We start from the raw sequence: 15725 nt of genomic DNA on the forward strand, positions 1-15725 counted from the left end.
TGTGAATGATACAGGTGAGTATGTTGATCAGGAGATTGGAGGTGCCGAAGACTGAGTAGGCAGAGCTGGATGTGCGCACGCTAACTCGAGGACCTTATTTCTTCCACACATCATGTTTTTAGATATGAGTGATTATTGGATATTTTCAAACTATGCCTTTTTTACTATGATGTTGGTTATCAGGAGTTTCACGTTTCATATTTGTTTTATTTTTAAAACGTAAATTTGGGGATGAAGTTTTGTCATGAATTTTAACTATATTGTTTTTACCTGTTAGTTGATTTATATTATTTTAAAAAAATTTTATTTACAGTATTTATGGCATGCATGCATTTAAATTAAGTTTCAAAAAAAAAATTAGTAGATGTTTCATATATATTTTGAGTTGATGACCCACTAAAATAAATATTTTTGGCCTAATATTAAATAAAAAGAAGATTAATTTGAATATTTTTGTTTATAATTTATCAAACTCGATCTTTTCTTCAAGTTCGGTTTGACCAATTAAAACAATATCAAGAAACTTTGGGGCATTTGTTGAGTTTGGAGAAGTTAATGAGTTAGTCTTTAACTAGCTTGATGAAATATTATTGTTGGAAACTAAATTTCGGTTGTTTGACAAACTAAGTGCTTAAAGCGATTGGATTAACTGATCAAGAAGTTTGAAAGTAACTGAACAAATACTCAAACTGACAGTTGCCTATAACTGAAGATTAATGCGCAGATTAACAAAGGCAACTGAACCAACTGAACTGAACTTACGCAGACAACTGACCGATCAGTTTCCAACTGATCAGTTGCTACATTCAGTTGTGAGATTATCAGCTGATCCTTCAGATGTACACGTCATCAGTTAACGAAAATGACATTCAACCGACAACAGTACAAAGCAGACTGTAACTAATAGTGGGAACACCGCATTTCAAAAAAGCTGCAGCGTACGAATGTCAGAAAAATGTTGACGTGGCAAACAATAGATATAAAGATTCAAATTACATTGATTATTACTGTTGAAGAGAAGTCTAAAAATAGCAGAGAAGAGCAGTTGAAAAATAACGATTCACCATTATATCAATCTTGCTGTTACTCTGCTGAAATTCTCTTTCATATTCAAAAATTAGAAGCTCACACTTATCAGATTATTCGTAGCATTCTAGGCTACTTTTCGAGCTTACTAGCACAAATTATTTTGTCGTAAATTCGATCTTAAAAGAGATCAGTTGTGCTAAGTCCAGTTGAGTACTGTGAAACATATTGTAAACTAAGAGTTTCAGTTTTGGGATTGTTAAGTCTAAACTGAAGCGGGTCTGTACAAGTGTTTGTATCGATCAAAGTCTTTTAGTGGATATCTTATCCTTGTGATAGAAGGGGTGACGTAGGAGTGATTGAAATATCCGAACAATCATAAAATCTCGTGTGTTCTTATTTCAGTTTTTATTCTATCTATCAGTCAGTTTATTTCCGCACTTTATTGTTAACTGATTGATATCGACTGACAAGATTTCGAGTTTCAGTTTGTCAGTAAACTGACTCAACATTCGAAAAGATTGTGAAAATCCTGATTGTTTATTCAACCCCTTTCTAAACACTCTTTCACCAGTTAATCGATCCTATCAATTATATAGAATTTCAAAAAATTTTTAAGATGTTACAGTGTTTGGCAAAACTAAATGATTTATTCCCAAATACTTATATTGCCTATAAGATTTTGTTAAATATCTTGGCAACATTTGCATAAGCAGAAAGAAGTTTAAGTTAATAAACACTTATATTTGATCAATAGTATCACAAAATAGACTAAATGAGCTAGTTATGTTGTTGATTGACAAAGAAATTATCCAAAAACTGGATTATACAAATTTGATATATATTTTTCCTCTAAAATAGCTAGACGAATATTATTTATGTAAATATTTCAAATATTTATTGATTTTTTTAATGTAATATATTGTTTCTTATGTATTTATATATTATTTATTGTATTTATTATTTTCTAACAAAATTTTAGATTATTTATACCAACAAAAGAACCTATTTTTAAATTTTCGTTTCAGGGTAATCTGGCTAGGTTGAAGCCACCTGGCCCTCAACTTTTTTAAAGGAAATTATATTTATACAATTTTTATGTATAAATGAAAAAAAAAATAAAAACAATATTTTACCCACCCCTTGATTATTCCTAAATATTTTCTTGTCTATTTCAATTGACTATCTAACCAAATATAATATTTTTGCTACTTTTCCTAATTCGTTTTTTTCATCCCATTTTTTAAAGTGTTTTACCGTCAACCTTCAATTTTGTATTACCCCATATATTTGTAAATTTTTTGACGTTTTACGAAACAGAAATAGTTTTGACAAATTTTTCGCTTTCTTGTTTTAATCATAATTCTACTTGTAAGAACCAGGATTTTCCCACCATGTAATTAAATATTTGTAAGGGATTTTTTTTTTTTGGATTTTATTGCTATGTTTTTGGGAACTTATATTTGAGGAGATATATTGGAATACTTTGGAAATACAATATTAAGTCATTAGAATATCATGCATATTTTTGAAATTTGGGGAATATAGTGCAAGATTGGAAGGCAAAATATTGGACTAGAAGACTAAGGCATACATCTTGCATGGTTTTCGAAAATCTCTACTAGGATAGATGCCTAGATATCTTGACCCATGAATTCAAGATTAAGCCACAAGAATGGAAACAAATCTCCCTCTCCCTTGCACCAATTTTCGAGCCATCCAAGGGTGGGGAATGAAGGAAGAAAATCCACAATTTAGGAAGATACATCATCAGCCATGGCAAGGAATAATTGAAGCCAATTTATGAGATTTGGACACAAATTTTGGTAAGGATTTAGCCACCAAATTTAGCTTAACCCTCTCCCCTATAAATAGTGCATCATACCTAGCCATTCATCACACATAATTTTTGAAAATCCCCTTGCTGAAATCTCGAAATTCAGCAACCTCTCCATAGCCGAAACTCTGCCCGAAAATCGTTCGGAAGTTAGCCGAAAATCGAATCCGAAGCACCGTACGAGCGAGAACGCGAAGTGATCCAATTCAAGCCGTACTCTCCACGTTTTTATTGCATCCATACACTGTAAGTGGACTGTTTTAAATTCGGTTTTTTGCATATCAAAAATTTCGGTTTTTACATGTTCCGTTTTTTTTAAAATTCGGTCAAGCTCCGTCTCACGTCTATACGTTTTTTTTTTACGAAATTTGATACGTGTATGTGTTGATACTATGAGAATTCCCTGAAAATGGGTGGAATTCCAACATATGGCCCTCAACGATGGGATAGAACCGTTTTATGGCCTAGCCCCCTTAGAGGATTAAAACTTAGGGACTGACGTCAGTAAACCGTTGAAAGGTGAAAAATCGCAGTGTTATTACGTTATGAAATTTAATTTATGATTATGAAAAGCATGCTGTACGTTTATGATATGTTCGAAAATGTTGTGAAATTTTATGTTATATTCAAATTGCCCCCATTTACTGAGTATTCCCAAACTACTCACCCCCTTACTCTCCCCTCCTAGAAAAGTCCGAAGTATAAATCGAGGAAGAGGAGTCCGAGCAGTTCTGGGGCTGGTGATTCACGAGACCAGTAGTAGTTATGTTTGAATTTATGATTTAATAATTGTAAGACGTTTCCGTATTTTTTCACGTTGTTTAGTGATTTTGGTTGTAAAAGACAATGTTTCCATTGGATTGAAATTATGATATATAAAGTGGTTCGGTTTATACTGTGCTACGAAAGGCTTGTTGTTTCGATTGTGTGATTGTTAAATAACGCCGGTGTCAATCCCGAGTTTCGGGGCGTGACATTTAAGTGGTATCAGAGCTGCCAGGTTCATAATCTGAGTGGAAAATTGATTTTCGAAAAAAAAAATCGTCTGTGGAATTTTAACTCGAGGCCGATGCTGTCCCCTCCAAAACGGCCCAACGAACGAGACTCACCACCTTAAAGTCGTGAGGTAGGGGCTGAAATCGCGAAATTCCTTCGTTTGGGCCTCCGAAACATCGTTTTTGCCGTTTTAGGAAATATTCGTAGATCCTATAACTTCTCATAGGAAATTCCGAATTCGATTCCGTCGATTGTTCCGGAATCCTCTCGACATATGCTTCAAACCCATTTGTATAAATCCAAACTTTCCATTTTTGGAAAAAATATATATTTATTTAAATTTCGAAAATTTCATATATATTGCATATTCTCACTTGTTATATACTGTCTATTTCGGATTCTGAGCATTTTTTTTATTTCAGGAAATTGCTCCATCTACCCCTATGCGACCCCACACCCGTGCCCAAGCTGCCATTCATCTGAAGGAGCTTGCCCTTCACTATCAGTCCCGTCAGATTCAGCGACTTAGAGCCAGATTGAGTGAGAGGAGAAGTGAGGTCGAAACCTTAACCGCTGAGAAAGAGGAGATTCAGGTCCGCCTTAACCAGTCTATCTATCAGGGTGAGTTAGTGAGAGGTGATAACATGGACCTGAGAGATATCATAGAGCAGTGCAAGTATCAGCATGGGAAGCTACGAGAGGATACAGAGCGTTGTCGCAAGGAGCTGGAGGAAGAGAAACAGCAGAATGCCAAAGTAAGAGAAGGCTGGAGAATTCGTGTGAGGCCATGAACAGCCTCGCATATGTAAACCAACGTTTGACCCAACAGATGGAAGCTCTAAAAGACCAACTCAAGGAAAAGAAACAGTACCATCTGCAGTATCGACAGCATTGGAATGACGAGATGGGGGTGGCTGAGGCGGAGATACAGGGACTCAAGGCACAAGTGGCGCAGCTCACTGAAGAAAATGCCCAGCTCACTCATATGGTGGAGATGCTACAGGAAGAAGAGCCAGAGGAGGAGCCGGAAGAAGAAGCACCTGTTGAGATATATGATCCTATAGCTACAGTAGGAGATGGAGAGATAGATGATTAGACTATCTTAGTGACCATTCATTATTACTAGGAGTTTACTTTCTCATTGTTGCTACGTTATTTCTTTCAGTACGCTTTGTTTGATTCAGTACTACTTGTTTCATTAAGATGTTTTCCCTATATTCAAAATTAATAATAGTTATGTTTATTTACTTACTCAGTTGTTCCAGCATAACTTATCTATTCAATCTTGTCGATATATACAACAAATTCTTAGAAACGTTTAAATTGTAGGAAATGGCCGGTAGACCTCCAAGGCAAAACCGCAACCCTCGATATGCCAACACCAATAACCAAAATGAAGAAGACAGGAATGAACCACCACCAAACATCAATTTGAATCGTACCGACCTCATGGCTATAGCTACCATCGTGGCGACGACACTTCAGGGGTTAGTAAACCCCAATGCTAATCAGCAGCCCCCACCACCACCACAGCATGGAGTCAAGTTCCATTATGAATCACTGCGCAAGAACAGGTGCCCGACGTTCCAAGGGGACGCAGATCCTGAGTTAGGCCAAAACTAGTTGAAAAGCGTGGAAACTCAAATGCGACTGCTAGAAATACCCGATGCTATTAAAGTGGATGTGATAGTACCCTTCCTTGAAAGCAAAGCAAGTAAGTGGTAGGAAGCAGTCTCCCCAGCCATGTTAACCGCCGGGCCAATCATATGGCAGCGCTTTCGAGATGCATTCCTCAAGCAGTACTTTCCAGCCAAGGTAAGGTTGCAAAAGTTGAGTGAGTTTGAAAATCTGACTCAGACTCCGGATATATCAGTGGTAGAATACACATCTCAGTTCAATTCTCTTGGATCCTATGCACCGACAATCATGGCAGATGAAGCTCTGAAATTGCACCGCTTCAAAAAGGGTTTGAACAGCAGAATACAGTCAGCTTTGGTAGTCTACCAACCTGCGAACTTTTCAGACTTGATGGGCGCAGCTATCCGAGCTGAAACTGATATCTAGCGCAGAGAGAAAGAGATTAGGAACAAAAGGCCTATGGATAATCAGTCCTCTCATGGCAGTCAGTCGTTCAAGAAACCGAACCATTCCGGCGGACCATCTAAAGGGCCTTCGCCTGCCTCAGGCTACCAGGCCATTAAACCTTGCCCAACTTGCCACTTACGACATCTGGGAGAATGTCGTAGAGCCAGCGGCGTCTGCTTTGGATGTGGGAAACCAGGACACCGTATGGCATATTGTCCAACCGCCACCAACAAAACAACTGGACCAGGTAAAGGAGACGGGTCAAGCTCAGGGGCGAATGCCAATAAACCGCGGGAGAACAAACCGAATGCCAGGGTGTTTGCCATGACGCAGGAGGAGGCAGATGATGCAAGCGATGTTGTGTCAGGTACCATATTTATTCAGCAAGTGCCTGCTTATGTGTTATTTGACTGCGGTGCTACACATTCTTTTATGTCTAAGAGATTTGCTAAGAAGTTAGGACGTAAGCCCGATAAGCTAACTGAACCTTTCCGAATAGCCACACCTACTAGTAGAGCCATTGAAACTGACGAGATCTACAGAGATTGTAAAATCAGTATTAGTGATCAGACTTTTAGTGCCGACTTGATACAGTTGATCATGGTTGATTTTGACGTAATCTTAGGAATGGATTGGTTAGCAAGAAACAATGCGGTAGTAGATTGTAAGGGAAATAGAGTCAAACTCCGAACCCCAGATCAGGAGGAAGTCTCTTTCAGGGTAAATCCAAGGAGCGAAAGTCACTGCTTTCTGCCTCTAAAGCTTGGAAAGCCATGAAATCGGGAGATGACATCTATCTGGCTATGGTCAGTGAAATAAAAGAAGAAGTCGAACTGAATCTGGAAGACATCCCGATAGTGAGAGAGTTCCCAGATGTTTTTCCATAAGAACTCTCAGGGACGGTTCCGGACCGTGAAGTGGAGTTTGAGATCAATCTGATTCCCGGTGCTGCACCAATCTCTAAAGCACCTTACAGAATGGCACCAGCCGAACTCAAGAAGCTGAAGGAACAACTCCAAGAATTGCTATATAAAAGGCAAATTCGACCGAGTGTGTCCCCGTGGGGAGCTCCAGTACTTTTCGTGAAGAAGAAAGATGGGAGTATGAGATTGTGCATCGACTATAGAGAATTGAACAAGATCACCATCAAGAACCGGTACCCTCTGCCGCGGATAGACGATCTGTTCGATCAGCTCAAAGGAGCCGCCGTCTTTTCTAAACTGGATCTTAGGACGGGTTATCACCAGTTGAAGGTCAGGGCTGAAGATAACCCCAAGACAGCCTTTTGAACCAGGTATGGGCATTATGAATTCACAGTGATGCCTTTTGGTCTGACCAACGCACCGGCAGCATTCATGGATCTTATGAACAGAGTATTCAAGTCATTCCTGGATCAGTTCATAGTGGTATTCATCGACGATATCCTCGTCTATTCTCCTGACGAGACGAGTCATGAAGAGCACCTTCACCTTCCTCTGCAGACCTTAAGAGAGAATAAGCTCTATGCTAAGTTCAGCAAGTGTGAATTCTGGCTAAGGAGTGTGTCATTTCTAGGACACGTAATCTCGAGAGAAGGAGTGTCAGTGGATCCAAGAAAAGTAGAGGCAATTACCGAGTGGCCGAGACCTAAGAACGCCACCGACATCAGAAGCTTTCTTGGATTGGCAGGTTACTACCGAAAGTTTGTTGAAGGGTTTTCCTCGATAGCCGTGCCACTGACGAAACTCACACAGAAGAATGCTAAATTCACCTGGAGTGAGGATTGCGAGAAGAGTTTCCAGACACTTAAAGAGAAACTCGCGTCCACACCAGTGTTGATCTTGCCAGCAGAGAATAAAAATTTTACTATTTACAGTGACACCTCTAAGGACGGTCTAGGATGCATACTAATGCAGGAAGGAAGAGTGATCGCCTACGCATCAAGGAAGTTGAAACCGCACGAGCAGAACTACCCTACTCATGATCTGGAACTAGCAGCAGTTGTTTTCGCCTTAAAAATTTGGAGGCACTACCTCCATGGCGCTAAATGTGAAATCTTCACAGACCATCAGAGCCTCAAGTACTTGTTCACCCAAAAGGAACTGAATATGAGGCAACGGCGATGGATCGAGCTTCTGAAGGACTATGACTTGACCATAATCTACCATCCGGGTAAAGCAAACAAAGTGGCTGATGCGCTAAGTCGGAAGGGCCCAGGCAAGATAACTCTAGCTTCCCTTTCGGCACAGACATGTCTGTAGGAGACCGTAAAGTTAAACCAAGATCGAGACCCGGTACTGACTAAACTTAAGGAGCAAGTCAGAGAAGGGAAGTCTCAGGATCATCAGATTGATGACAAGGGAATTTTGTGGATAAAAGGAAGACTGTGTGTGCCCGACAGCGACAACCTGCGCCAAGAGATAATGGCAGAGGCACACAAGTCAAAATTCTCAGTCCATCCAGGCAGTACGAAAATGTACAGAGACCTCAAGAATAGTTTCTTGTGGAATGGCATGAAAAGGGATGTAACGGAATTCGTTTCCAGATGCCAGGTATGTCAGCAGGTCAAGGCAGAACACCAGCGACCTGGAGGATTACTGCAACCTTTGGAAATTCCCGAATGGAAGTGGGAGCATATTTCCATGGACTTTGTGGTAGGATTGCCAAGGTCTAGGCAAAGCCACGACGGTATATGGGTAATAGTAGACAGACTCACGAAGACTGCACATTTCCTACCCGTCCGCATGAATTACAATCTCGACAAATTGGCTTCACTGTACATGGACAACATTGTGAGACTGCATGGAGTGCCAGTGAGCATCTTAACTGATGGATATCCGAGGTCCGTCTCGCGCTTTTGGAAGAGCTTTCAAGAGGCCATGGGAACGAAAGTGACCCTAAGTACGGCCTATCATCCTCAAACCGATGGGAAAACGGAGAGGACCATACAAACTTTAGAGGATATGCTGCGAGCATGCGCTCTTGAATTCAGTAGCAACTGGAGCACTCATTTACCCCTAATTGAGTTTGCTTACAACAACAGCTATCACAGCAGCATCGGAATGGCTCCATACGAAGCCCTTTATGGAAGAAAATGTCGATCACCACTTTATTGGGATGAAGTGGGAGAGAAAGCTATAGTAGGGCCTGAGCTAGTACTGATGACAGTAGACAAGGTTAAAATTGTCCGAGAAAAGCTCAAGGCAGCTCAAGACCGACAGAAGAGCTGGGCAGATCTGAAAAGAAGGCCGGTAGAGTTCAACGTGGGCGAGAAGGCTTATGTGAAAGTCTCGCCTATGAGGGGAGTCGTCCGATTCGGTAAGGCAGGGAAACTAAACCCTCGATACGTTGGACCCTTTGAAATCTTGGAAAGAGTGGGCCCGCTAGCATGCAGACTGGCGCTGCCACCAAGTGTGTCCAGAATCCACAACATATTCCACGTGTCCCAGCTGAGAAGGTACATTCCAGACCCGTCACGTTTTAGAAGTAGAACCACTCTTGACCGAAGGAAAATTGGGAGAAGGACTGAAATATGAAGAAGTTCCTATCAGAATCGTGGATACCAAGGAACAAGTCCTCAGACGACGCATCATTCCCTACAACAAAGTGCAGTGGTCTAACCATACTTTGCGAGAAGCAACTTGGGAAGTGGAAGAGAAAATGCGAAAGGATTATCCCTATCTATTTGGAGACCAAGCCAACTCAAGTTTCGAGGACGAAACTTTTCATAAGGAGGAAGGGATGTAAGAACCAGGATTTTCCCACCATGTAATTAAATATTTGTAAGGGATTTTTTTTTGGATTTTATTGCTATGTTTTTGGGAACTTATATTTGAGGAGATATATTGGAATACCTTGGAAATACAATATTAAGTCATTAGAATATCATGCATATTTTCGAAATTTGGGGATATAGTGCAAGATTGCAAGGCAATATATTGGACTAGAAGACTAAGGCATAAATCTTGCATGATTTTCGAAAATCTCTACTAGGATAGATGCCTAGATATCTTGACCCATGAATGCAAGATTAAGCCACAAGAATGGAAACAAATCTCTCTCTCCCTTGCACCAATTTTCAAGCCATCCAAGGGTGGGGAATCAAGGAAGAAAATCCACAATTTAGGAAGATACATCATCAGCCATGGCAAGGAATAATTGGAGCCAATTTATGAGATTTGGACACAAATTTTGGTAAGGATTAGCCACCAAATTTAACTTAACCCTCTCCTCTATAAATAGTGCATCATACCTAGCCATTCATCACACATAATTTTTGAAAATCCCCTTGCTGAAATCTCGAAATTCAGCAACCTCTCCATAGCCGAAACTCTGCCCGAAAATCGTTCCGAAGTTAGCCGAAAATCGAATCTGAAGCACCGTCCGAGCGAGAATGCGAAGTGATCCAATCCAAGCCATACTCTCCACGTTTTTATTACATCCATACACTGTAAGTGGGCTGTTTAAATTCGGATGCATATGAAAAATTTCGGTTTTTACATGTTCCAGTTTTTTTTAAATTCGATCGAGCTCTGTCTCACGTCTATACGTTTGTTTTTACGAAATTTGATACGTGTATGTGTTGACACTATGAGGATTCCCTGAAAATGGGTAGAATTCCAACATATGGCCCTCAACGGTGGGATAGAACCGTTTTATGGCCTCGCCCCCTTAGAGGATTAAAACTTAGGGACTGACGTCAGTAAACCGTTGAAAGGTGAAAAATCGCAGTGTTATTACGTTATGGAATTTAGTTTACAATTATGAAAAGCATGTTGTACGTTTATGATATGTTTTGAAAATGTTGTGAAATTTTATGTTATATTCAAATTGCCCCCATTTACTGAGTATTCCCAAAAATACTCACCCCTTACTCTCCCCTCCCAGAAAAGTCCGAAGAACAAATCGAGGAAGAGGAGTCTGAGCAGTTCTGGGGCTGGTGATTCACGAGACCAGTAGTAGTTATGTTTGAATTTATGATTTAATAATTATAAGACGTTTCCGTATTTATTCACGTTGTTTAGTGATTTTGGTTGTAAAAGACCACGTTTCCTTTGGATTGAAATTATGATATATAAACTGGTTCGGTTTATACTGTGCTAAGAAAGGCTTGTTGTTTCGATTGTGTGATTGTTAAACAACGCCGGTGTCAATCCCGAGTTTCGGGGCGTGACACTACCGTTTTGCAAGTTTATTAGTATTTTCAACTAGAATTCCCTTACCATATGGTTTTGATCCATATGTCTCGGAATTGCTACAATTTGCACAATTTTCTGCAATCTCAAGGGAATGAGAAAACAGCATCCGTGAAGGAATTACGGGTTCTTAGCTGAAACAAGTGGTATAAACTTATATACACAAATAGTTGTGAGCGTGTACACTAGATTTCAGTGAGAACTGAAACGAGCATTTACCTTTGACAGGGTTCTTTTACAATAACAACTATCACAACTATATTGGAATGGCCCAATACAAAACTCAGTATGGACGGAAATTTTGATCACCCCTGTATTGGGATGAAGTGGGAGAAACATCCATTGTCGGACCCGAACTCGTACAAGCGACATTGGATAAGATAGTAATCATTAAAGAGAGACTCAAAGCTGGTCAAGACCGATAAAAAATCTGGGTCGATTCTTGGAATTCAGCATCGGTGAAAATTCTTATGTGAAAGTCTCATTAATGAAATGGGTAGTCCGATTCAGCAAAGCTATAAAACTGAACCCCATATACATAGGAACTTTCAAAATCCTAGAGAAAGTGGGCACCCTACCATATAGGCTAGCATTGCTCTCATATATGCCAAGAATCCACAATAACTTTCACATGTCACAGTTGAGGAAATATATTTTGAATCCAAGTCATGTTCTCGAGATATGACCACTCATTATCTAGGGTAACCTGAGTGAGGAAATGAAGTAAGAAGAAGTTTCTATCGGGATTGTGGATACCAAGAGGCAAGTACTAAGATGACGCACATGTCCCTATGTTAAGGTAAAATGATCTAATCACTTCTCATAAGGACGGAAGGATGTAAAACCCTGTGAATTTCAAATATAGTATCTTCTTAATTATCAAGAATTGTGCTGGATAATTATCAAATATGTGTGAAGTTATGTTCAAGAAATTCGAATATTTCAAATGGATAAATGCACAAAATTCGAAAATTGTGTACATGGATCAAGATGTGTATTTCAAGATAAAAGATCTACAAGTTAAGGATAATGTAATCTTGATAACTTCGAGATTATGCATGTACATATCAAGGTGTATAGATAAATTTTGAGGTTATATATTTGTATATCAAGACGGATGGATAAAATATTTGCAAAGTAGGAAGAGTGTAATTTGTAAATTTATACGCGCACACACACCAAGATGTATGGATAAATGACTATTAGACAAGAAGATAACAATGAAGTGATCTGAAATTTTCGAAATCTTGGATATATATAGTCATATATATATATATCAAGATAAAAGATTATAAGATGAGAAGTTTTGAATATCAAAATTCAAGATTGACTTATCAGAACACATGAAAAAATCGACATTGGCTTCTCAAAATATCAAATTGGCTTATCAAGAAGAATAAAAGATTTCAAGAAGATCAAGACGTACAATCTATCTAAGAATTTGAAATTCAAGTTCAAAAATTAAACAAGAAGATGAGATGTGATCTTGATAGTCTTTACATGCTTATAAATAGGGCATCACCCCCACTTGAAAATCACACCAACAACACACTCAATATTTCGAGAATTACCTCTCCAAATTTCCGTCAATATTTTGAGCCAAGGTTTTGCCAAGTTATCGAAGTTCGGTCCAGACACTGTCAAAATTCAAGAAGTATTTTCTACCCACTAAATCGTCCTTCACGTTTTTTCAAGATTAATGTAGGTGAGCTTTTGTATATTACTTGGCACACTTGTTCTTTTAAGTGGGCTTATATTTTAAAATGTTAAATTCGTTGTTTGGGCTAAAATAATTAAATTATAAAACCCATATTTAATTAGAAGCTCAATTTTCTTATTTAATTAGAAGCCCATTAAGTACAACGGATTAATTATCAAAAACTGATCATGAAGCGCGGAAAAGGGAAAAGATCATGGGAGTAGAGGTTGAGATCGTGGCATGAAAAGAGGGGAACATGGATGATGGGGGAGTGGAGAGAAACGACACAGCGCTGGGGAGAAAAAGAGATCGGCAAACACTGAAAGAGCACACAACTGAACTCAGCAAAAACTTGCAAAACACTCTCCAGAATTCTATTTTCAAGCTTCTTAGTTTCTGAAATATTTTTCATTCCATCTTCTAGCATTATAAGACGTTTTCGTCTAGATTTCATCAGCTTTCTTTAATATATTGTTGTGTTTGTAATTTCCTACTGATTTGTTGATACAAATTATGTCAGGGGTTTATTTACATCAAATTCCAATAGTTTTTCTTTGTTTTGGCGTTATAGTTGTTTTAGGAGACTAGAACTGACGGTCGAATTTAGAATTCACGTCGTTTGAATAGTTAGAAGTTAGATTTTATCATTTTCACACAAATCGGTGCATCTTTTGCACTTGGCACGCCCACAAATCTCAAATATTGTGCAAACATTCGTATATGATGTTTCTTTCGTTTTTGAAAGTTTCGGTCGAACATTATTTTTCTTATTCCCTTTTCTCATGATACGATTAAGAACTATTCTATGTTTGGCAATGTGATTATTCAACTAAATATGGGTGATAATCCTGGCAAACAATAAGTTTCAGGCCGTTACATGGCGGTATTGTAACAGTTATATGACGTCTCTTTAAAGGAATAAAATTAAGGACTAGTAAATAATGGAAAGTGGATGAATATCATTGCCAATCTATTCTTACGTTTATGCTTATGTTATGTGCTGTACCAAATATGTCATGCATGATATGTTATTTCGAAGATCATGTGTATTTATTATGAATGTACTCGAACGTCCCCATCTTGCTGAGTATTTCTCAAAATACTCGGCTCTTACACTCCTTTCCCAGATAAGAAAAGACAAAGTCGAGGAAGATGAGCAAAACCGGTTTTGGGGCTAGTGATAGAGACAGACGAATCCTGAAGTTATTTTATTTACGATATTTTAAGTTTTAAATTAAGTTTTAGGACGCTTCCGCAAGTTTTATTACGTTTTGGGATTTTACATTGTAAAAACAATGATATTTATGAAATAAATTAGTTTGATTTAGTTGTTTGGCGATAATATAATTGTTAAACAACGTCGAATATCTCACGCTTCGGTCCCGATGCATGAAATTTAGTCACATTCTATTTGCATATTAACGTTGAACATTATGAATGAGTTTACTAAGTACACATCTAGTTCCACCACCCTATTCACGCATACCCACAAAAAAAACTGTTAATTTAATTTGTTTTTACACGAAACTTATAACATGTCAAATATGCAAGTTTGACATATCTAATTAGTCAATTATGTTGGATAAATGAATAATGAAGAATTGTTGAATAGAAAAGAGAGTGAGAGTTGTCCCACATTGAGAAAATAGCCAAGTGATGTCTCCCTTATAAACTCCAAGTTTGAATAGGGGTTTGGGCCCCAAGGGGTACCAAAAGTTTTTAGAAGGGGGAAGACGCTAATAGGCTGTGTCTCGGTGAAACACGCGCGCGCGCGCTCGTCTCGTCTCGGGTCGGGTGCGGTGCGGTCTCTGACAAGCATTATTCTTTTGGAACAAGTTTATTTGAAGAATAAATTTTGTTAGCTGAATGATGCATTCAGAACAGAGACAGACGCGCGGATGTGCGCATGTTGCCTGTTGGACATAACAGGGCGCGCGTCCGCGCAGCTTCTCGCGCGGGCGCACACGCCTTACTGTGCAGGGCGCGCGGGCGCACGCGCAGCGCTGTTTCAGAAAAGGCTGCGCGTCCCTTGGTCTCGATGCATCTTTCCTTGTCTTCTCTTGCATCAAACAATGTGTTCTTGGGCTAGAATTGTGTCTATTCAATGCATCCGATCTGGAAAGACGTAACTCTTCAACACATCCGGTAATCATCTATAAATAATTCCTCCCATCATTTTTGAAAATTGCTGGAAAAATCACTACTCTTGTTCTTGCAATTTTCTGCTCCTTTTCATACCATATTGCTGCATAATTTTGCTTGGCATTTGAAAGCTGCTGCGCATATTTTGTTCGTTGTTTTCAAGAGTTTGTAGTGCTGCATTCTCTTGATTGAAGTCGTTGTATCTTGGGGACGATTGCTTGAAACGTATAGCACTTTGATACGAGCAATTTCGTCTTGCGGAGAAAGGAAATTCCTTGCCTCGACTTGCTAGATCTTTTTGCTGCTGTTGTTAGTGGTTCAAGACCAAAGGATCAGAAACGCAGAGAAGAGGTACAACAATCGCAAGAAGAAATCTTTATTTGTTCTCTTCTCGTTTCTGAAGAATGTTGACTCCTCCTACTGTTCCTGCGCCAATGCCTACCGTCCCTACTGCTCCTGCTCATGGCGAAAAGCCTGCAAAGTTTTCTGGTGCCGACTTCAAACGTTGGCAACAGAAGATGCTCTTCTACCTTACCACACTAAGTCTGTCTCGGTTCCTCAAGGAGGAACCCCCTGTCATTGCTGCAGACGACACAGACTCACAACGGAGATCTGCTCTTGACGCATGGAATCACAGTGACTTTCTCTGCAGAAACTACATAGTCAATGGCCTATATGACACACTTTACAGTGTCTATCGTTCTGTCACCACTGCCAAGGAACTTTGGGACTCCTTGGAGAAGAAATACAAAACAGAGGACGCAAG

General features: G+C 39.2%; 1 protein-coding gene across 1 annotated transcript; it reads left to right on the forward strand.

Annotated features, from left to right (window-relative positions):
• The first annotated feature begins 5956 nt into the window (after positions 1 to 5956).
• Positions 5957 to 6721, forward strand: LOC140805151 (uncharacterized). Its single transcript, XM_073161360.1, has one exon. It carries the CDS (start codon positions 5957 to 5959, stop codon positions 6719 to 6721), a length of 765 nt encoding a protein of 254 aa, XP_073017461.1.
• Positions 6722 to 15725: the final 9004 nt, after the last annotated feature.

Source organism: Primulina eburnea, chromosome 1 (assembly GCF_022965805.1).
Source record: "Primulina eburnea isolate SZY01 chromosome 1, ASM2296580v1, whole genome shotgun sequence".
Lineage (NCBI taxonomy): Eukaryota > Viridiplantae > Streptophyta > Magnoliopsida > Lamiales > Gesneriaceae > Primulina > Primulina eburnea.